Below are 23,373 nucleotides of genomic sequence, written 5' to 3'. Positions count from 1 at the left end.
TAGCGGACACCTTTGGTAAGATTTTGGAGTTTTGGGGGGGGGGGGGGGGTCCTGAGAAAACTGTACACATGCTAAGTTCTAATTTCCTGCTTTGGTACTTAAATTTTGAGTTGAGGGTTTGGCTCACAGCAGATTTGTGTAATTATTGGTTGATAGATTGAGTTGCCAGGTCTGCTCTATGTGACTTGCATTTTACTGCTGCCAGTGGCACTGCAGGTTGTCACCTCCTGTTTACACTAGCCTTCCTTTTGTGGGTTTTTTTTTTCCAGCTCTTTTGCTCCATGTCTGCCACTTTCACCTTAAATTTTTTCCGGTCTGGAATACAGTTTGAGACTTGGGGAGCCTTTCAGACACCAGGGCTACTTAATTTTGGCGAATTCAGGGTGAGTCTTGCAGGTCACCTGCCTTATCAGTCTATAAAAATATATTGGAGAAAATATCCTTTTTTCATAATTTTAAACCTACCATTCTCCCATTGCGTGGAAGTGAAATAAAATCTCAGTGCCATATGTGACATTACTTGGATGTGTATATCCTAGGAAGGGTGTCTATGAGTATGTGACCTAGCATTTCTCCCCTGGTCCTCAGAGTGGAAGTGATTGCAGAAGCAGATGAAAGTATCTTGGTTTGCTTGTTTGTGTGCACGTGTGCTCATGTTTCCCTCACTGGCTGCCCTCTGCTCTTTGAGACACGTTTCTCACTTGCTACATTCTCTCTCCTTCAGTGCTCTGATTCTGATAAGAAGTGCCACCTTTGGACTGCTGTGGATTTGGCTTTCTTCATCATTATTGGGGTCATTGGGGGCCTTCTAGGTGCAACGTTCAACTGCTTGAATAAGCGACTTGCAAAATATCGCATGCGACATGTGCACCCAAAACCAAATCTTGCCAGGTACCTGTGCTGTTTCTGCACCAGTACTTCTTACTCCTGCCTCTCTGGGTTTTTATAGAGAGAGTTTATATAGGTGTGGTTGTTTGGGGTTTATTTGTTTTCAAGGTGTTTGTGTGGGGGGGTGCATTGTGGGTGCTATCATTTATTTATGGGTTTTGAGTCTTATGAGAAGAGATTTCTAATTGTGTTTGTGAGGAGAGGATGCATCCTTGCTCTGTGTTTCCTGTAAGAGGGATTGCTCAGTTGATGACAAAGGGGGATAAATGTAGCTAAGTCAAGACAAAGTGCTAAAAAAAAAAAAAAAAAAAACACCATATTAAAAAAAAAAATCTATTCAGCTTATAGAATTGCCTTTCTTTAAAAGCATTTAAGATGGTGAAAAAATAATAAACAAACCCACTAAAATATATTGTTGTCTCCTTAAGAGATGACACGGTGATACATAGTTCATTTCACTGTCTTTTGTCCCATGCGGTTACAGCAGCCCGGACTTTAATAGCGAGACTTTGGAAGCAAACCATGGCACCATCACTGGAACAAGTATTTGCTAAAGTGGAGTTTTGTTGTATAATGGACAAAATGACAGCTGTGAAAAGAGGTCGAGTGGTGAAGTTCTTTAAAAATTGGTCCTCATATATGACATGGAGAGGGATATCTGTTTAATTGATGTTGAGCCTCTAGAGAGGAGAATAAATGATTAGTCTGAAGTTACTCCTGGCGAGGGGAAGGGGGGAGGGAGAGGGTAGTTGGGGAACATGTTTATGGCAATAGATCTTGAGAAATTTTTTTTTGTATTATGATGCATTATTGGCTGATGTATTGCAGATAGCTTTATGGAAAATAATAAAAATATGTTTAAAAAAAAAAAAGAGATGACACGGTGAGGTTAGTGTCCCATACATTGGAATTCTACAGTTAACTGATAAAACCACAGCTGTCTCCCCATGTCCAAATTGTAACTCACAATGTAAATTGTAAGCCACTTTGAACCGAAACCTGTTTTTTGATAACAGCGGTATAAAAAAATGCATAAATACATTTTAAAAAATCACCTTGAGGCTGAAATCTATAAGCCATCAGATCAATCTGATGAGTTGGATCTACTCCCAAACTATTATTTCCCAAACACTGTAGCATATCTTCTAACATTTGAGACTTAGGTGCCAGTGCTCAAAACTTACCGTGCTAGCAATGTCTGATTTTAAACTGTTTTTAGCCAGTCTAGCAATCATGTTATTCAGCATCGAATGCACAATGGGGTTCTGTGTGGTTTTTACCATTCTGGGTAGCAGCCAACAATAATCCTATGCAAATGTATTACAAAGAGCTCATTAGTATTAAAATGAACATTCTGAGTGATGCACAGAAAGGGGCACCTACCTTTTAACTTGCAAAATTTTCCATCGGGTCTGGAGCTGTTATGTGAGGGAGACTTCTGGGAGGAGCACTCTTGCTTGCATTTTTCAATAGCAAATCTTGTCAGAGAGATGAAAACAGTTTAGAGGGGCAGAGAAACAGCTGGGGGGGGGGGGGCTTTCGGCAAGGAGGAGACTTTCTTTTCAATAGCAAGCAGTCCCAGAGCAGGGAGCAGCTTAGAGGAGAAGAAACAAGCAGATAGCCAATCGGCTGGGGAAAGCCCCTGTGATGTCAGCTGGGGGGTTGGAGACAAAGCAGTCAGCTGGGGAAGGGCCCCTATGATGTCATCTGGGGGGGGCGGAGAAACAAGCAGACAGCCAATCAGCTGGGGAAGGCCTATATAATGCCGTCTTGGGGGAGGGGGGCAGAGAAACAAGCAAACAGCCAATCAGCTGTGGAAAACCCCTGTGATTCCAGCTAAGATGTTAGCTGGGGGGGGGGGGGGGGCGATAGAGAAAAGGCAGACAGCCAATCAGCTGGGGAAGGCCCCTATGATATTGTCACAAAATGCCTAGCCACCCGCCTGGAGTTACCCCTGCGGCAACTTAGAGGGTCTGTCTCCAGCACAGCTCAGGTCCACCTGCACCTTCTGCTTGTGCTCTACACTAGCACCCTCCTCCCACCGACTGGGTCCTAACTACCTCTGGGCAAGTCTCCTGCTCTCAAATTATCCCCAGTGATTTCTAGGTTACTGGGGCTACACTCTCTGGTCCCACAGTTCCTAGAAAGCACTCACAGACCCAACACAGCTGGTCTGTCCAGGATTCAGTCCAGGTGGTGCAGAGGCAATAAACTAAAAATGTTTCTTGTCATGAAAAATTAGAACAATGAACAAAAAGGTGCAATCAGCAGACAGTAACAGATAACTAAATATGGATCAATTAGTAAACAAATGTTTAGCCAGTTTTATATCTAAATAGTACCTGGGGAGATCAGGAAATATAGCTGCTCACAAGTTATCAAATATAACTGTTCACAGGACCTCAGCAAAGAGATCTTTCTCTTTTCTCCCTGGCTAAACCAATCAGAGCCCGGAACAGCATTTTTTAAAAGTAGCTGGCCACCTCACTGCAGGTTAACTTCTCTGTGTGCCAACTAAAGAAGGAACCGTCTTTTCCCTGTAACAGCTTTTAAATATAAACATGCACCACCTGCTGGCCAAACTAGAAAAATACACTTCAAGAAATAATACAGTTTACAGGCTTAAAACACACTGTTTTGTCACAGATGTCAAAGAGGGGGGAGGGGGGAGAAACAAGCAGCAGCCAATCATCTGGGGAAAGCCCCTATGATGTCAGCTGGGGGTGGGGCTTTCAGCAAGTAGGAGATTCCCAAGCAAAATCATCAGGGGCAGATGGAAGGCAAGTAAGCTGCAGGAAGAAGGTGGATCCAGCACCAGAGCAGTGCAAGGGAATGGAGGCAGGGATGGTGGAGCCAGCAAATAACTCCATGGGAAAAGAAAGAGTACACCAACCCCAGCACATGTGAGATGTATCTGAATTCAGTGAGTGGATGAGTTATCTCACATTGTGGAGGAATCAGATGCATAATCACTGAGAATGGAGAGAATATCAGTACTACAAGCAGGGAAGCAAGCGAAGAGCAAATTTTTGAAAGTCTAGGACCCTTTCATGTCCTTGACACCTAGAATGCATGGTTTGTTGGGGAACCTTCCGGATATTTGAAGTATTGGAGGGAAGGGGTTATTTGGATAGACAAGGGGGATGCAGGTAGAAATAGATGGATCGTGATGTTTCTGGGTTATTTATTTTATTTATTTATTGCATTTGTATCCCACATTTTCCCACCTATTTGCGGGCTCAGTGTGGCTTACAATAAGACTTGAATAATAGAAATACATTTGTTACGACTAGGTTATGGATTACATTGAACAGAGTTGTGCGAGACATTCTAATATCATTGGGAGTATAACAATGGGACAACAACATAGAAATATTAGAAGGAGACAATGGGGAAAAAAGAGCATTATTAGACACTTAGACATATAGTGTACATAGTTCCGTGGATGTATGTATGATTGACTGGATAAAGGGATGATGGATCAGATGTGGATGTGTATTGCAATGTGAACAGTGAGTGGTCTCTATGTGTTTTGGCTCTTTCCGTAAGTTTGTTCAAACAGGTGTGTCTTCAGTAGTTTACGGAAGGAGGCTTGTTCGTTAATCATTCTTAGGTTGCGCGGTAATGTATTCCAAGACTTCGTGCTCTTGTAGGAAAAGGTTGATGCGTGTATCGTCTTGTACTTCAAGCCCTTGCAGGTTGGGTAATGAAGGTTGAGGTGAGTTCGGGATGATCTTTTGGCGTTTCTAGGTGGTAGGTCTATTAAATCAGACATGTACGCTGGGGCTTCACCGTAAATGATCTTATGGACTAGTGTGCAAGTTTTAAAAGTAACGCGGTCCTTGAGTGGAAGCCAATGTAGTTTCTCTCATAGTGGTTTTGCCCTTTCATATTTAGGTTTTCCGAAGATGAGCCTGGCTGCTGTGTTCTGGGCTGTTTAAAGTTTCCTCAGTATTTGCTCTTTGCAGCCTGCGTATAGTGAGTTGCAGTAATCCAAGTGGCTAAGGACGAGGGATTGCACTAGGCTGCGGAAGACGAATCTTGGGAAGAATGGTCTAATCCTTTTCAATTTCCACATGCTGAAGAACATCTTCTTGGTTATGTTGTTTGCGTGAGTTTCGAGTGTTAGGTGGCGGTCGATAGTCACTCCAAGGATTTTTAGCGTTTCTGAGATTGGAAGTTTTAGGTTTGGTGTGTTTATCACGTTGAATTCAGTTGTGTTGTATTGGGAGGTGAGTATCAGGCATTGGGTTTTTTCTGCGTTTAGTTTCAGGCGGAATGCATCTGCCCATGTGTTCATGATGTGTAGACTTTGATTGATTTCGCTGGAGATTTCTTTGATGTCTTGTTTGAATGGGATGTATATTGTCACATCATCGGCGTATATATACAGGTTGAGGTTATGGTTTGATAGGAGTTTTGCTAAAGGGATCATTATTAGGTTGAATATAGTTGGAGAGAGAGGTGATCCTTGTGGGACTCCACATTCAGGTATCCATGCCTTGGACGTGGTTGAATTTGATGTGTGCAAAGGTGATGTAATATGTGGTTTATTATGCTGCAGCCTTCTCTTTAGCAGGACTACTGCTATGGAATGCACTTCCCAGGAGTATGACTGTTATGTAAGAATAAAGGAACCTTTAAAAAAAACCACTAAAACATAACACATACTGTTAAGTAAGTCATGCGTCATAGGGAAGAAATGTATTCTTAATCATTGGATGTCGGACATGCCTCCCTCATACTGGTACTGGAGAAACAAACTTCACCAAGTCATGTTGTGGGAATCCAGAGAAGCGAGGGTTTCGCCAAAAAGACAGGAGCGGTTCTTAGCCATCTGGATGCCATATCTTAATAAAGTATCACCTAGAGCTCGCAGTCAAATTCTGAATAGGTTGCCATGGGGCAATAAGGGGGATAGGGAATAATCTGGTATGGGCAAGTATGCAGAACTCAAACGGTGGACGATCAACCAAGGAAGGGGGGGTGGGTGGGAAGGGGGAGGGGCCTGTAGAGGAGAGAGTTATGGGTTAAGTGCTTGTATACGAGTTGTTTGCAATGCTACACAATTGGCAACATTAATAAAGAAAGGGGGGGGAGTTTTGTAGTTTACAAATGAAAGCACAAACATTTGGTTTATAGGAACAAAGATTTGAGGGAGGGCTGGGAGAAAAATTAAAACACGTTGATAATAGACGTTTATGATTTATTCATATGCGTATGTTATGTCATGTTCTGTAAATTATCATATATGGAATTTGTTGTTTTTGTATAACATGCTGATTCAATAAAAACCGTTGAAAGTTAAAAAAAAAACACTAAAACATACTTGTTTGTGCAGGCATTCCATGCAGTGTAGAGGAAATTTATTTTGTTTGTAGATGGTATACAGGAAGGTATTTTGTGTTTGGAGGCTATAATTGTTATTTGTTAGTTTATTTTTTAGTAATCCGCCTAGGTTACAGAGACTATAAGTTTTTTTTAAATAAAATGAGCAAAAATTCCAACATCTCTTTAATAAAAAGATTTTAAGCGTAAATTCAAGTATACACTTAATCACCTAGATGCTTTGAACAAGTTAAAGCAAATATTACCAATACAATAAAATCCACCATCAACACAATTCAAGCAAGCATAATAGTAATTGAAAACCTATTCCTGTCAACAATAAAATTCAATTATCTAGTCAAGTCCACCCTTAATAAACCCAAAATGTGATATGTAGAGGGACACTTAGAGAATGTGGATTGAGTGGGGAGGGAGAGTAGAAAGGAATAAAGGGCTGAGGGGCTAACACTCAAAGCACACACACATGCACAATGAGTCCCTCTTTCCAGTCTTGTTTACTAAGGAGTGTTCTGCAAACCTACATGTGATTTCAAGGGGAAAAATACCTTCGGAAAAAGCAGGGGCAAATGTCTTGAGTATTTTTTTTCCCTTTGGCAGTTTTCAAAGAGTGTTCCTGTGTTTTTCCTTTTGAAAACTGGTACAAAGCCTGGGGGTAAAACGTGTTCCTAGACTTTGCACCAACACAGGGCAGTTTTTTAAAAATTATGCCCAGACTAAGTATAGATTTTATTAGGTGATGATAGATTGTGAACGCAAGGCTGCTCTTTCTCAGTGGGTTGCCATTTAATGAATTTGGAGTCTTTAGTGCTGCCTCTTGATCAGTAGATGCTTCTTTTGTGTTGAGTAGTTATGGGCACTGACTGTATGTGATCATTGGAGTAATAAAACTTGCAGGCTTGGGTTGTGACTATTCTTTTATGACTTTCCTTGTAGAGTGCTGGAGAGTTTGCTTGTGGCTTTAGTCACCACTGTTGTCATGTTTACTGGCTCGATGGTTTTAGGCGAATGCAGAAAATTATCTTTGCCTACTCCTGGAGCAAATGACACTGTTGTCCCACAGGTAACTCGCGCTGTTAAAACAAATGTGCCTTGAGTACAATGCAAGTTTGTGCAATGAGCAAGCAACCACTGTACATACAAGTCATGTATGACCCAGGCAAAGTGCGTGTTTTCTCTCCCCATCTTAAGTGCAGGTTCATTTAAGGTCATGAAACAGCTCTTATTCCTGGGGATGGCATTTGCAGGGGAGCATCAGTAATTTTTGTTACTGTCCAGATCCAATGGGTTAGTTTAACTAAACTAATTTATTTTTTTGTAGATCCAAAACTTGTGTTCAATGCAGATCACAGAATATAAACTATAGAATGCTGCATAGAATAACACACCATACATGAGAACACATCCATTATAAAACCAGAAATATACAGTGCCATCAGCACTGGTGCAGCTCTCACTACTGAGGCTTGGTGTTGCTGGTTATTGAAAACATGGGGGGGGAGGGGGAAAATAGTCTCATTCTGGTCAGGAATTCCAGTTATTAGCATATTTGTAACTTTCATTTTCCGGCTCTTGTATTACTGTTCCCGATCAGGTACCTTCATCTGAGGCTGTGAATTCCAGCATTAGGACCACTTTCTGTCCAAATGAGACATACAACGACATGGCCACGCTTTTCTTCAACACCCAGGAGTCGGCTATCCTGCAGCTCTTTCATCAGGATGGTGAGTATTTGCTGCTGCTTCTGCTGGTGGTGTTGCAGAGCTGCTCTTTCTCCCTGTGGTGCTGAGTGCAGTAAAAGCTGCTGTATTGTCTGCTCTTCTCTTCCAGGCACTTTCAGTCCCATTACACTGTCCTTATTTTTTGGACTCTATTTCCTTCTCTCCTGCTGGACGTATGGGGTTTCTGTGCCTAGCGGTCTCTTTGTACCATCTTTGCTCTGTGGTGCAGCTTTTGGACGTCTTGTTGCGAACCTCCTTAAAGGGTACATTGTTTGTGTTTGAGCTGATTGAGTGGATGGAGGTGCCTAGAGATGATGATTTGTAGGGGCACGTGTTGGAGGGTCGTCTGTATTCCTGAAGGGGAATATGAATAGATCGAGTGGCTGCATGTTTGTGTGATGTCAGCAATCTAGATGTTGATTTGTCCTAGTGGAAGATCGGGTGGCTGCATGTTTGTGTAGATGTATAGAAAGTCCACCTGCTTGAGGAAAAATGTGCATGTACAGAGAGTCTGTAGAAATGTTGTGGTGTGTGTGCACACGTAGGTGGGGATTGTGTGTGTACATGGAGGAGGTCTATCAGTAGGATCTGATCTGACATGCTGTATGATCTTCTCTTTTCTAGTTACATAGGACTGGATCACATCTACTCTGGTACCTTTGCTCTGATTGGTGCTGCAGCATTCCTGGGGGGTGTGGTTCGCATGACCATTAGCCTGACTGTCATCTTGATAGAATCCACTAATGAAATCACTTATGGGTTGCCCATAATGGTAACGCTGATGGTAAGTTTGTTGTTGGTTTTGATTCCCACCACCTTTTTTAAAATGTGATCAGAGGCTGGCTTGTGGTGTCCGGGTACAGGTGTACATTGTCTCTGCATGTGCAGTGTAGAGCTACTTTCTTATGCTGGCCCTCCATGTTCCATGTACAGTTTTCCTCTTCACCTTATTTCTGTTTTCTTCCCTTTCCAGGTAGCAAAATGGACAGGCGATTTCTTTAATAAGGGAATTTATGATATCCATATAGGTTTACGTGGTGTGCCTCTGCTAGAATGGGAAACAAGACCAGAAATGGACAAGTGAGAAATATTCTTTCAGTGGATTTGCATCCCAGTGTGAGCTGTGAAGTTTGGTAAATAGCTGGGCCGGGGCCTTTAATCATTGCATTTAATGGGAAAATGGCAAAATCTCTGATTTAAAGGCATACAAATACTTTGCTCCCTTATTTTAGTTGCACTGTGTTTTATGTGCACATCCTTAGGAGTCAGAACCCCTAGAATGACTTTTGAGGCTGCGGGTATTAATCTGCTTCAACGCTGTGAAATCTCTAGTACCTTCATAGGTCGTGTTTGAATAAGGGGCCATGGTGGTTTGAAAATCCATGTACAGCGTTGGTTCTCGAGGCCAATTGAGTGTTGGTTTTATCAGTGAAACTGACCCCAAATTTGAATTTTGGCCTTGTTTTGGTGTTGGCAAAAAATGCCGCTCCCCCTGAATAAAGTGGGCCTTACTCCACCTCTCCCTGGACCTACCTTATAAATCCCAGTCTCGTAGCCTAGTTGCTCCTACCCATGCCGAGACCACAGGAAGTCACGACAGCTGTTTTGACTGTAGAGCCGGCATGTGCAGGAGTGATTGGGGGATCACACCCGTCCCAACTAGACCACTAGAGTTTATAAGGTAAGCCGGGGGTGGCCTATGGGCGGGGGCTGATTATATTCAGGGGGTCGGGGGGAGTGGAGCCCACTTTTGTTTGTGGCGGGCCTGACTGTTTTCAGTTTTGGCTTGGGCTTCAGCCGAAACCGCACAGGGAGTTTTGGTCACTGATTCGGTTTTGACCAAGCCTGGGGGGAAAAAACCCCAGTTTCGGTCACCCTCTAATTGGTTCACTATAAGGCATCACAACCTGCAGAATCAGTGTGTATGATTACCCTTCAGCCCTGCACATGCTATACATCCATCTTGAGTACTAGCCTACCCCGTATTCAGCCCATGGTTTGTCTTTAGCAATGTCTACGGTAGAGAGAAAGAAATGTAATCTCCTTTCTGTTTCAGGCTGAGAGCCAGTGATATTATGGAGCCCAATCTGACCTATGTATATCCTCACACCCGGATCCAGTCCCTGGTTAGTATTTTGCGTACCACAGCACATCACGCCTTTCCTGTGGTGACAGAGAACCGTTCTAATGAGAGGGAGTTCATGAAGGGCAATCAGTTAATCAGCAACAACATTAAGTACAAGGTAAGATAATGTGGAAGAGTAATTTAATTTATTGCAGTGTTTTTCAACCCTGTCTGGGGGGCCCGTCTGGCCAGTCTGGTTTTCAGGGTTACCATAATGAATATACATAGGATAGATCTGCATACAGTGTGCATCCATTTTATTCAAATCTATCTTGTACATATGTATTATGGTAATCCTGAAACCTTATTGGCTAGATGTGCCTTCAAGAGAGGGTTGAGAAGCATAGGCTTACTGGATCAAATCCCACTGACACTGTGACCTTGGGCAAGTCGCTTCACCTTCCATTGCCTCAGGTACAAGACTACTAGCCAATTTGGGCAGGGAATAATTCATGTCATTTTGAGATCTGATTAATCTAAAAGAAAAATAAATCAAATCCAGGCCTTGTGAGTGGAGTAAGTGTGAGAGCAAATTTAAGAAACAGTATTCCAGCAGCACCGGCCCCCTTAAGGGCATTGGCTTAAAGAATAAATAGCCCATGGCATACTGGAATTGAACCCAGTGTTTCCTCTACACTTTACAGCCAGCACTCATGGGGGTTAATTTCATGAAAGGACACTTATAAAATAGGAGCTTTTTGGAAACTGACAGAAGGGCAACCTTTATAAAATAGGCAGCTAGAGCTGTCCTCAGAGGCAGTGTAAATGTGTCTCTCTTTTTTTTTTCTGTGCATGTACTCATCTGTACTATAATAAAAAGCACCTCCAACGTTCTGAAGCTGACTTCTTGGCTTCACTCAAGTGAAGGGATCGTAAGGTTCGTTACCTCCATAAAACTGTCACCATCTCTCTCGGCCCCGCCCCCGCAACTCTGATAGGTCCGCCGCCCTCGACGTCAACACGTTTTGAGGATTGCAACGTCATCACGTCGAGGGCAGCGGACCTATCAGAGGCGCGAGGGCGGGGCCGAGAGAGATGGTTACAGATTTCGGAAGGTAATGACACTAACCCTTCACCAACGAAGCCACTGAGTCAGCTTCACAACGTTACAGGTGCGTTCTCTAAAACTACACAGCTCACAAATACACAAATTAAAAATCAAAGGGTGCATAGAAGGGGGGGGGGAAGAGGGGGGGGCAATTACCCTGGAATTGGGAGAGGGGGGGACAACTACCCTGGAACTGGGTGGGTGGGGACGGGGCCCCGACACTGGAACTTGGAGGGGGGCCAGGCAGACCCTGGAACTGGGTGGGGGGGGGGGCCCTGGCACACACTCTTATTCTCACACACACAATCACAGCTCCCTAATTTTCTAGTTAAACATCGCAGGGTGAACGGGAGGGGGCAACTACCCTGGAACTGGGAGGGAGGAAGAGAGGGGGGCCAACGACCCAGGAACAGGATGGATGGATGGGTGGGTGGGAGGGAGGGCCGACCCTGGAACTTGGAAGGGGGAGCCAGGCGGACCATGAAACTGGGAGGGAGAGGGGGGGCAACAACCCAGGAACTGGATGAATGGGTGGGAGGGGGGGCCAGGCAGACCATGAAACTGGGAGGGAGGGGGAGAGGGGGGCAGCGACCCAGGAACTGGATGGGTGGGTGGGAGGGAGGGCGGACTCTGGAACTTGGAAGGGGGGGCGGCCGGACACTGAAACTGGGAGGGAGGGGGCCCCTGGCACACACACTCGCACACAGTCTCACTCTCTGTCACACACACACATTCACTCTCTCTCTCTGTCACACTCTGTAAAACACACACACTCTGAGGAAAACCTTGCTAGCGCCCGTTTCATTGGTGTCAGAAATGGGCCTTTTTTCCTAGTATTTTATAAAATGTATGTATACCTCACAATTCGACCCAAACTGTGCCTGGAATGGCTACACACAGTCTTGGTGTATAAACTTACCCATGCTTATTCGGTTGTGCAATATTATGTCATTTTCCATGTATAAAATTCATTAAAATTATTTCCTTTTTTGGAGAACATAATCTTTAAGCACTGATTTCTCTTGTTCCGTGTCCCTCCCCCCACCCCCCTTTATCTATGCAGAAATCCAATATCCTGACCCGAGCTGGAGAGCAACGTAAACGGAGCCAGTCCATGAAGTCCTATCCCTCCAGTGAACTGTGCAACATGTGTGATGAAAATATTGCAGCGGTGGAACCAGATGAGAAGGAGGACTTATTACAACAGATGCTGGAGCGCAGGTGAAATTCCCTACAGGAATTGTGAACTTGTATAACATTCACTCCTGTGCTCTTCACTATAGTGATTCTCTTTGCAAAAGACTGAAAACATACTGTACATCAAGTTTTTCCATTTTTGCTTGACCTTTGTTCATTCCTAAATGCTGGGGGTGCTTATGTGTCATTTTGTCCTTCATCTGTCTTCTGATATTTAGATATACTCCTTACCCTAATCTCTACCCTGACCAGTCGCCAAGTGAAGAGTGGACTATGGAGGAGCGCTTTCGACCTTTGACTTTTCATGGACTGATCTTGCGGTCTCAGTTGGTTACCTTATTGGTTCGAGAGGTTTGCTACTCTGAGAATCAGTCAGTGAGTTTTTATCTGTTCTCTCCCCTCTCTCCCCTGCCTCCTTTGTGTCCTGGGGTGTGTGTGTATGTTACGTTCTCTCACCCTTTGTATTCTGAGGAACCAGCAGTCTCTCTTTCCCTTGCTTATCGAGTAGCGTACTGGTTAGAGCAGCATGCTGAGAACCAGAAAAGCCAGAGTTCAGATCTTCTCCCACTGATGCTCCTTGAGCAAGTCCTCCATCTTCCACTGCCTCGGCTCCAACTTAGATTGTAGACCGTTTTGGATAGGGACCTACTAACTGTACCTGAATTTGTAACTTCCTTACGCCCAGATTTAGAGAGGCAAGTAATTGAATTTGGATTTTATATTCTTTATTTTCTTTCCTTATTTTTAAATTCTATGTATTTTTGTTTAGCTTTGCTGTTTTATCCATCTGTTGTGTTTAGTGAGTCTTTTGTAATTCTGGAACTGGATGTGCTGATTTTTTTTTTTTTTTGTGAGCGTGGCTGTTTTTATTTGGGGAGGTGGGGGGAGTTGCATTATCTGTGAACATGTACTTACATTTACCTGCACAGAGGGTAGGGGGGAGGGCAGTAAGAGTGCACTTTTATGTAGTTAAATGTAGGCTCACTTGTATAAGAGCTTTCTAAATAACTGGTATATGTGATGTGCTTTACAGAGTGCTAGCCAACCTCGGCTGTCACATGCAGAGATGGCTGAAGATTACCCACGATTCCCTGATATCCATGAACTGGATCTGACACTCTTAAACCCACGCATGATTTTGGTAAGCTGTTCTCTTTTATGTCCTCTGGTCAGTGGTTTTTCAGTGTATTCATCCCTAGTCAGTCATAGTAATGGCTGTCCCCAGCAGCATTGCTTTCAAATTTGGGGCTTAGTTTCCTCAGTGCATAAGCTTCTGTGATCACTGATTAACCTGCTTTCAGTGCTGTATCACTGACCATGGTGATGTCTTAGTCTATAATTCTAATTCTAACATATTACTGCTGCAGTGCCAGGATTTCTATCAACGACAACACACTGCTCTTGTTCTTGGGTCCAGAAATTTCTATTTTCTTTCATTCACAACAACTCGGGAGGTTTTCCCCTTACCTTTGGTCCCTTCTCAGCCTATTTCAACCTATTCATTTCAGCCAAAGTCCTTTAGCTGGTGGCCATGTGATAGATTTCTATCTGGAGGTTTGCAATCATGGTCCTTGAATCTGGTCATTAGGTGTTAAACCAGTGTGTGGCTACTGGGACCTCTCTAGGGACTATGAATGTCAATTCTGCACTAGCCCAAGCCCTGGTTGGAAGGAGGATCTGACCTGGCAATCAAACCAGGGCCCTTCATGGGGCAATGCACAGCACTGTCATTGAACTATCAGGCCTGCACCCTCTTTCAGAATTGAATAAAACCAAATATTTGTTAAACAATGTATGTAAAGCAAGAATAGTAATGTTCATACTTAGTTATTTTTCAGAGTTTAAATTGTTCCCTCTGCCATATGGGTTTTGAGGAAAACTGGATTTCTTGCAGGCTGTGATACATTTTTATTAGTTTGACATTAGAATTATCCTGTATCGATGCCTGTGTGAACTCTTAGGACCAGGTAAATAACTTCTTTGTGATCTGTAAAGAATCCATTTTTCTCCAGAACTAGTATGGTTCTAGGATTGACAACACTTAGTCAGTTTCAAGGCACACATTGTGATTTCATCAAGCTTATTAAAACTGCCGCCTCATTGGATATTGCCCCATGGCGTCTCTGACTGAGTTGTTGCACATCAAGGTGGACATGCTTGGGCTTTTCACAATTGTTAAGTTATTTTGATCAATACATTGATATGGTTAAACATCTTTAGTTAATGAGAAAGTAGCATATTTTTAGTCATGTTTTGTACTTTCTTCTTGACAGGATGTCACCCCTTACATGAACCCCTCTTCCTTCACCGTGTCACCCAATAGTCATGTATCCCAAGTCTTCAACCTCTTCAGAACCATGGGTCTACGGCACTTGCCAGTGGTGAATGCAGTGGGGGAGGTGAGTTATTACTGCTGAGAGAGGAAAGCAGTGATGGATTACATGTTTGTGGGGGTTTAGTCACACAGGAAAACTGATAACTTAGAAGAAGTGTAGATGAGATGGCTTCCCCTCTGTACTGTTCCACCATCTCTTATTCTGGCCATGCTACTTTCAGTCACCGGCACTATAAGTGCATGTGTTTATAAATAGGATTGGGGGGGGGGTATGCAGAAGCACATACATTTCCATTGCCAATACTGCATTATTTGACACTGCCCAGGAAGTGGTAATAGATTAATAAAAGTACATGCTTAAAGGCTAAATGCTGCATGTTGCTGAGAGCTAGCATCAAGTTGCCAAGTTGCACACAACATAGAGGTGCCCTATGATATGGTGTATTATGGCAGCTTTGATGTGACTGGAAGAAAAACTATGAAACTAGGGCTGCATGGCTGAGCTAGTGCTCAGTGGTGAGGCCAGGTTGGCCAGCCAACAGACTGCAGTGAATATACTGTACCCCCCCCCCCCCCCCCCCCCCGTGCATTGTGAGTTTTGTAATTAGATCATGTCTAGATTCAGCACTTATTTTAATGTAAAGCACTTCTAAACTTCTGGCTAGTCTTATTTCTGCCCTCCCTCTACCCCCACATGTACTTAGGCAGGCCTCTATATATGTAGCTATCCAGCTCCCTAGTTCTGTTTTAATCCACAAGGATATGAATATATATGCATGTTTTTTTCCCTAATACATTCTCTATGTTCACACCCTGTCCATCCTTGAAGCTACTTTGTGAATTGGTAACTTCCATTACTTAGCTTCCCACTATTCCAGAACCTGTGGGGTAGTTGTCTGCATCAACCAGCAGGTGGAGATAGAGAACTAAAAACTGAACTGAGACATCTCGCTCTCGGTGTCTAGTCCAGTTCCAGCAGGTGGATAAACACAGTTTTCAGCCTCTGGTTCTGAGTGCTTTGCTCCTGGTCCCCAGTTGAGCTTTGCAGATGGCTTGAGTCTGCAGCATCATGGTGCTCTGCAAATTTACTTCTTCCCTCCATTCACCTCTCCCTGTTTCCCTGTGGAGATCTCCTTTTCCAGCACAACAACCTTAAATAAATAAAGGAGAAGGAAAGAGGTTTACTGGAGAACATGAGGTAAGACTTGTGGAGACTGTGAGCTTGGTGAGAGTAGCCGGCAGTGGTAAGTATGTCTGACTAAAGTTTGACTCGGAACCACTTGGAGGACTCCAAGTTCTGCTTGGTGCAGGGGAGGATCTTGGCTCACTGCTTGGAAATTCATTTGTGCCAGTCGGTGTAAATGGCAACTCCTGCAGAAGCAGTTAAGCAGTTTTCCCACTGTGAAACCCACCAGCTGGTGTCAGGGTGTTGAAGTGCGTGCAAGCCGGGAATCCTGCCGGACGTGGGGGGAAATAGTTGGTGGCAGCATGTCTAAGGATTTGGCGCAGTATCCGAATATGCCAGGTATTTTAGGCTCTCTGGCACAGTTTGATGCAGGAGAGCCAGGAACAGGTGCCATTTTGTTGGGGCTGACTGGCAGTGAGGAACACCCGGAGCACAGCTGCTATTTTACAACCTCAGGGGCCCAACAGAACATTCAGCTGCATCAGCATCTTTGTTTTCTCTGGAGTTTATATTGATCTTACACCAGGCCTGTTTACTGAAGCAGGGACAGTCAGAGATGCTGCAAGGTGCTTCAGTTCCTCGCCCTGCTGCCCCTCCGGCTCCTAAGAGATCTTGTTTAATCTCATGTATCCACTCCTGGAGGTCTGTCTCTGCTTCTCCCTTCTTATCTGTTGTGGCCTTTATTTAGAGGAGCCATTATTGAAGGAACTGTTAGAGAAGGGAGGTGATCCAAAAGTATTGAGGTGGTTTCATAAAGAAGTGCTCAGTACTCTTATTTCTGAAGCATTGGCAGTGCTTTCCATTGAGGAGCCTTCTGCTTCGGCATCGGTAATTCTACCTTCATCAATCATGGGTGGGCTTAGAGGTTCTTCTAAAGCCTTCTCTAGACATTCAAGACCTGAATACAGCAGAATGGGTCTCACCAGATGTGGGGCTGAGAGTGGGAAGAGCCATGACTCACCTCTACCCATTGGTTCTGGAGGAGAAAAACATTGGAGCTTCCCAGGGTGGACTCCCTTGTTACAGCAGTGACTAAGAAGACCACCTTGCTGTTGGAAGGGAGCATTGCCCTAAATGACCAACAGGATAGGAAACTAGAAGGCTTGCTGAAACAAGCCTTTGCAATGGCCTCTGTGGGGTTTTCAAGCAATAGTGAAGCGAGGTTGACCTACTTGGCAGATGCTATTTATGACATTTTACAAGTTACGGCCCGCAGTATGGCTTTGGCTGTCATGGCACATCGGCAACTCTGGTTGCAGCATTAGGCAGCAGATGTGGCATCAGTCATGTCCATTTAAACTGCCCTTTTGGGGCAAGTGGCTGTTGGAGAAGATCTCAGTAACTTGGTGAAAGAACTGGGAGAAACTACTACTACTGTTTAGCATTTATGCAGCGCTGCACAAACATAGAAGAAAGACAGTCCCTGCTCAAAGAACTTACAATCTAATAGGCAAAAAATAATAAAGCAAGCAAATCAATTAATATGTAGAGGAAAGAGGAGGGTAGGTAGAAGCGAGTGGTTACAAGTCAAAAGCAATGTTAAAGAGGTGGGCTTTCAATCTAGATTTAAAGATGGTCAAGGATGGGGCAAGACGTAGGGGCTCAGGAGGTTTATTCCAGGCGTAGGGTGCAGCGAGACAGAAGGAGCGAAGTCTGGAGTTGGCAGTAGTGGAGAAGGGAACAGATAAGGATTTATCCATGGATTGGAGCGCACGGGAAGGGGAGTAGGGAAGGACAAGTGTGGAGAGATACTGGGGAGCAGCAGAGTGAATACATTTATAGGTTAGTAGAAGAAGTTTAAACAGGATGCGAAAACAGATAGGGAGCCACAGTGGTTGCCAGAGAATAAGCTGAAAGCCTCTGGTAGTCTGTCTTCAGGGGGCTCTCAATTTTGAGAGATGGTACTGGCCTGGCCATTAGCAATATGGTCAGAAGTCCTACTTTTAGGCATGCCAATCTTCCTTTCGTGCAGATGGCATGTCCTCCTCTCAGTCAGCTAAAGTGCCCAATGCCCCTCAAGCTTCACAATGATGCAAGGCTGGTCCACTCTTCTCTTCCTCTGGTTGGAGAACATCTTCAGGAGGTGTGGGCCAAAATCACATCAGACCAGTGGGTTTTGGATATTCTTACAGAAGGTTACAAGTTGGAGTTCTTCCTCCCAGTTGCTCTTGTTTTCTTGATGTCTCCTTCTCAAAAGGGAACTTGCACGTTCAAGGTTCAGGCCACTGTATATTCCTTGCTGGCGATCCGGGCCATTGTTCCAGTTCCCAAGGCATAATATAAGAATAGCCATACTGGTATCAGACCAGTGGTCCATCTAGCCCAGTATCTTGCATCCAACAGTGGCCAATCTAGTTCACAAGTACCTGGCAGAAACCCAATTAGTAGCAACACTCCATGCTACTAATCCACCAACAGACTATGGACTTTTCCTTCATGAACTTGTCCAAACTTTCTTTAAACCCAGATACGATAACCACTGCTACCACATCCTCTGGCAACGAGTTCCAAAGCTTAAAATTTTTCTTTCAATGAAAAAAAAAGCATTTCCGTGTAATTTCATTGCATATCCCCCTGGTCTTTGTACTTTTTGAAAGAGTGAAAAATCAATTCATTTTCCCCTGTTCTGCTCCACTCGGGATTTTGTAGACCTCAATCATATCTCCCCTCAGCCGTCTCTTTTCTGTGTTGAAGAAGCCTTAATCTCTTTAACCTTGGCTCATATGAGAGGAGTTCCATTCCCTTTTATCATTTTGGTCACTCTTCTTTGAACCTTTTCTAATTCCACTATATGTTTTTTGAGATGCAGTATTCAGTGAGGTTGCACCATAAAGCAATACAGAGGCATTGTCTCCAATGACACCTAAATCTTTTTCTTTTTTGGGTGCCAACTCTTAAGGTGGACTCCAGCATCGGGTAACTAATTCATCTGCCATTTGGATGCCTGGTCTTCCTGCAATTTTTCACAGTCCATGTGTGTTTGGACAATTTTGAATACTTTTGTGTCATCTGCAAATTTAATCACCTCACTCATTCCAATTTCCAGATTTCAGAGGTCTTAGTTCTTAAAAGTCTAAACCACTACCTCTGATTGTCTCACTTTTGCATGGAAACGCTAAGAGCAGGCATAGCCTCGGTTCAAGCAGGTTTTGCAGTTCAAGGCAACACAGCACAGAGAAAGTTTACCAAGGTTATGGTGGTGGTGGTGGCCTTCCTTTGGCACCAGGGAATCCGAATTCACCTGTATCTCGATGACTGACTGGCTCATTTGTGCATTGTCTTATTTAGACAGCGTGGTGGCAACAGACAAAGTTGTCCATATTATGCAGTCGTCGGGGTTGGGTGATCAATTTCGAGAAGAGCAGACTAACTCCATCACAGATGTTAGAGTATCTGGGTATTCTATTCAACACAGCAAGGGAGAGAATCTTTCTTGGGTAACACAGGAGGCCAAAGCTGGTTCAACAGATTCCTCTTGCCAGTAAAGGCAGACCCAGGGTCTGGGATGATGTCCAGGTTCTGGGGTCAGTGACGACAGCAATGGAAGTAGTGCCATGGACAAGGGTTCATTATGGTCATTACAGGAGTCTATTCTCAGCCACTGGTCTCCGGTTTCGCAGAAGCATGACCTTCATCTTTTTGGATGCTGGTTCCCAAATGCAGTAGTGGTTGTCACCCAGGAATTTGACCATCAGACCTGTCTTTCCAATAACACAATGGAGATGGTGATAATGGATACCAGCAAGTCGGGTTGGGGAGCTCATTACAAGTTCCATCTGGCACAGGGCACCTGGATGGAACAGGAGTCTTAGTGGCCGATAAATCGCTTGGAGTGCAGGGCAGTGCAGACTTGCATGACTTTGCTCCCTTTCTGGCAGGGGCCCCAGCCTGAGTTTTTGTTCAACAGTAAGATGGCAGGACCTGCAGCTGTCTGATAGCGGTAGAGGCGGCCTTCCTCATGTGTTGGGCAGAGAAACATCATCTCTGCTTGTCAGCAGCTCACATTGCTGGGTCTTTGAATGTGGAGGTGAACTTTCTCAGCAAACACTCCTTGGACCCAAGAGAATGGAAACTATCCAGCCAGGGGTTTCAGCTGATAGTGGACCAATGGGGTTCTCCACTTCTGGATTTGATGAATGCCAAAGTGCCCAAGTTTTTCAGGTGCTGGAAAGAACTTGGCTCGATGAGGATCGATACCCTACTGCAGGCCTGGCTGGAGACACATTTACTGTATGTCTTTTCTCCTTAGCCAATGGTAGACCACGTGTTGAAATGGATCACATTGCACTGGGGTCAAACAATTCTCATAGCCCCGGATTAGACATGGTATGCAGACCTGATTCAAATGCTAGGTGAAGATCCTGTCCATCTTCTGCAGGTACACGGCCTACTGAAGAAGCAAGGTCCAGTACTCATGCAGGATCCGTTCCACTTTGGTTTTATTGCTTGGCCATTGAAAGGGCTCGGTTGAGATGAACAGGTTATTCTGATTCAGTCATAGGTACCTCACTTCAGGCTTGGAAATGCTGTACATCCATGGTGTATACAAGGTTGTGGAGGACATTCGAGCGCTGGTGTTCTGAGCGCAGAGTTTCTGCCTTCTCTGCTCGGATCACACACATCCTAGCATTTCTCCAGGCAGGTCGTCTTCAGAAAGGATTGGCATTGGGTTCTCTAAAAGTTCAGGTTGTGACTTTAGCCTGTTACAGGGGCTGACTACAGAAGACATCTCTTGCACAGATATTGTTTGATTCTTGCAGGGAACCGGCTGCATGTGGCATCCGTTTCGTATAACATGTCCAGAGTGGAACCTTACTTTAGTCTTTCAGATTCTTTAGAAGCCTTCTTTTGAGCCACATTGGAAGACCTCCTTGAAAGATCTTACGCTAAAGACAGTATTCTTGGTGGCAGTTGCGTCAGCAAGTAGGGTTTCGGAGCTTCAGGCTCTCTTGTCGGGATCCCTTTCTCCACCTTTCAAAGTTAGGGGTCTCCCTGTGCACTCTTCTTTCCTTTCTTCCGAAAGTGGTATCTGCATTTCATCTCAGCAAATCTGTGGAGCTTCCGTCCTTCTGCAGAGAGGACGAAGAGGCTTGGTATTCTTTGTGAAGCTTGTCAATATGCATAGAGTCCTCATTAGATATCTGGAAGTCACAAATCAGTTTTGCAAATTGGATAGACTGTTTGCTTTTTGGTAAACAGGCTTGGACATTTGGCTTCCAAGCCCACAATTGCTAGATAGCCGAAGGAGACTATTGCATTGGCTTATTTGCTCGTGAGGAAGCAGGCTCCTCAGGCCTTACAGGCTCATTCTGTGAGGCGTACGGTGACATCCTGGGTGGAAACTACCTTACTGTCTCCAATGGATATTTGCAAGGTGGTGACATGGTTAACACTGCATACCTCTGCCATCCACTACAGGGTGGATGTTGCAGTATGCTCAGATGCCAGTTTTGAGTCTTCGGTCCTCAGGGCAGCAGTGTCACCCACTCTATGGATTGCTTTTGAACATCTCGCAGCTGGAATAGTGGGAAGATACATAATGGAAGGAAGAATTAGATCTTGCCTGCTAACATTCTTTCCATTAGTCCTTCCCACTATTCCAGAGGCCTGCCCAAGGTTTCTGAGATGTTTAGTCAGTGCAAAGTAATGGGTCAAATAACGACTGTCATCTTGCATGGTACTTCTGTATATCTCTTGTTCTCTACAAGTTGTCCAGAGCTGAGAGAGGTCCACACATGTTTGCTCATCTGGTTAGGGTTAGATTAGTGAGTTGTTTTAAGGTGGTTGTGTTTATTCTGAATTTATATTTTCTGCTTGCCTATGTAAATACTGAGGAACTGGACTAGATGGCAAGAAAGATGTCTCAGCTCAGTTTTCATTTCTCTATCTCCACCTGCTGGTTGATAGACACAACTATCCCATAGGTTCTGGAATAATGGGAAGGACTAATGGAAATAAAATTATCAGGTAAGATCTAATTTGTCCTTTTTCAAGATTGTTCTGTTCTTTTTTAGATTGTTGGAATAATCACGAGGCACAACCTGACTAATGAATTCCTTCAGGCTAGGTTGAGACAGCACTGCTTGACCTCTGGCCTTTGATTTCTGACCAACAAGGACACATGCATACATTCCGCAGAAGTATCCCCGGGTCAGAGCTTTTACACTCATTCAGGATAGAAGTGAAGGTCTGAAATTGCAGCATTACATACCTTGTCTTCTGCTCATTAGCCCCAGTGGAAAGGTTTTTCTTGATGATGAAAGTGTGATACTGCTGTGACCTGGATCCATTTTTTTTTCTCCTTCCCTACCTCATTCTCTCTTCAAAAAGAGATTTTTTTTTTAAGTTTATTTATATTTTGTAATTTGTCTTTCTGCTCCATTGCTTGGAAAAAAATTTGTATAATAAAGATCACCGTGAAACCGTATCCAAATGAGTCCAAATGCACCTGCTTCCCCTAGAAACCATTCCTTTACTATTTGCTTTCTATCTACTTTGTACACATTTCTCTGAGTAGGAAAACTACACAATTTGAAACACTTCAAGTACATGTATATGGGTCTTATTTCCAGGCAACAGTCAGCTGAAGAATAATTTAAAGACTTTGATGGATTCTCATAAGAAGCAGTTACATGGCTGTCTCCTTTCTCCTATTCCTATGCAGTCATGAACCCGGTCACAAAGTACTGCTCACATACTGTGCCTTTTGCTCTCTGCTATAGCCATGACTGCTGGTGAAGTTAATGCCTTTAATGGTGCCTCATAATCACTGACTTGCATTGCTTTTTGTTGTATAAATAAGAGTATCGCATACCTGGTCCAGCCCCTGGACCAACTTTAATGTTTAGTTGGTACTTGATATACTGTCTCTTCTAAGAAGGTCAAAGTGGTTCACAATTAAAATATTAAAAACATAGCAAAATAAGATCAGGATTGTTAAATAAGAAATTACACTGTCAGCCTATGGAGAGAATGTGGCATTCCAATTAGTTTTGACGTGAATGATTATTAATCCCCATGTTGTCTTAATTCCATAAATAAAAGCAATATTGCCATTATGTGGAACTTTTATTTTTTAATTTTGAAATCTGTAATGCTGTCATGATTTAGTTTAATTAGGTGGAATACATATATAAAAAGATATAGTTGAATTAGAAAAGGTACAGAGAAGGGCAACGGAAATGGTAAAAGGGATGGGAAGATTTCCCTATGAGGAAAGGCTGAAGCGGCTAGGGCTCTTCAACTAGGAGAAAAGACAGCTGAGGGGAGATATGATAGAGGAGTATAAGATAATGAGTGGAGTGGAACGGGTAGATATGAATCGCTTGTTTACTCTTTCCAAAAATACTAGGACTAGGAGCCACGCGATGAAGCTACAAAGTAGTAAATTTAAAACGAATCGGAGAAAATATTTCTTCACTCAACATGTAATTAAACTGTGGAACTCGTTGCCAGAGAATGTAGTAAAAGCAGTTAGGTTAGTGGGGTTTAGAAAAGGTTTGGATGGCTTACTAAAGGAAATGTCCA

The 23,373-nt window shown here is 43.8% G+C and overlaps 1 protein-coding gene across 2 annotated transcripts in view; it reads left to right on the top strand.

The window, feature by feature from the left end:
* CLCN6 (chloride voltage-gated channel 6) overlaps positions 1 to 22,270 on the top strand; it is a 36,834-nt gene extending 14,564 nt beyond the window's left edge. For both annotated transcript variants that reach the window (XM_030186104.1, XM_030186105.1), the window contains 13 exons: positions 270 to 383; positions 725 to 891; positions 7,171 to 7,297; positions 7,829 to 7,958; positions 8,065 to 8,218; positions 8,580 to 8,739; positions 8,929 to 9,035; positions 10,012 to 10,198; positions 12,192 to 12,349; positions 12,544 to 12,700; positions 13,359 to 13,466; positions 14,599 to 14,724; positions 21,861 to 22,270. In XM_030186104.1, coding sequence (XP_030041964.1) covers positions 270 to 383; positions 725 to 891; positions 7,171 to 7,297; positions 7,829 to 7,958; positions 8,065 to 8,218; positions 8,580 to 8,739; positions 8,929 to 9,035; positions 10,012 to 10,198; positions 12,192 to 12,349; positions 12,544 to 12,700; positions 13,359 to 13,466; positions 14,599 to 14,724; positions 21,861 to 21,947 — 1,782 coding nt within the window. In that variant the 3' untranslated portion in view covers positions 21,948 to 22,270. The remainder of the gene's footprint in view (positions 1 to 269; positions 384 to 724; positions 892 to 7,170; positions 7,298 to 7,828; positions 7,959 to 8,064; positions 8,219 to 8,579; positions 8,740 to 8,928; positions 9,036 to 10,011; positions 10,199 to 12,191; positions 12,350 to 12,543; positions 12,701 to 13,358; positions 13,467 to 14,598; positions 14,725 to 21,860) is intronic.
* Positions 22,271 to 23,373: the final 1,103 nt, after the last annotated feature.

Source organism: Microcaecilia unicolor, chromosome 13 (genome assembly GCF_901765095.1).
Source record: "Microcaecilia unicolor chromosome 13, aMicUni1.1, whole genome shotgun sequence".
Classification (NCBI taxonomy): domain Eukaryota; kingdom Metazoa; phylum Chordata; class Amphibia; order Gymnophiona; family Siphonopidae; genus Microcaecilia; species Microcaecilia unicolor.
The sequence above is the reverse complement of the archived record's forward strand: the minus strand, read 5'-3'. Positions and strand labels throughout refer to the sequence as shown.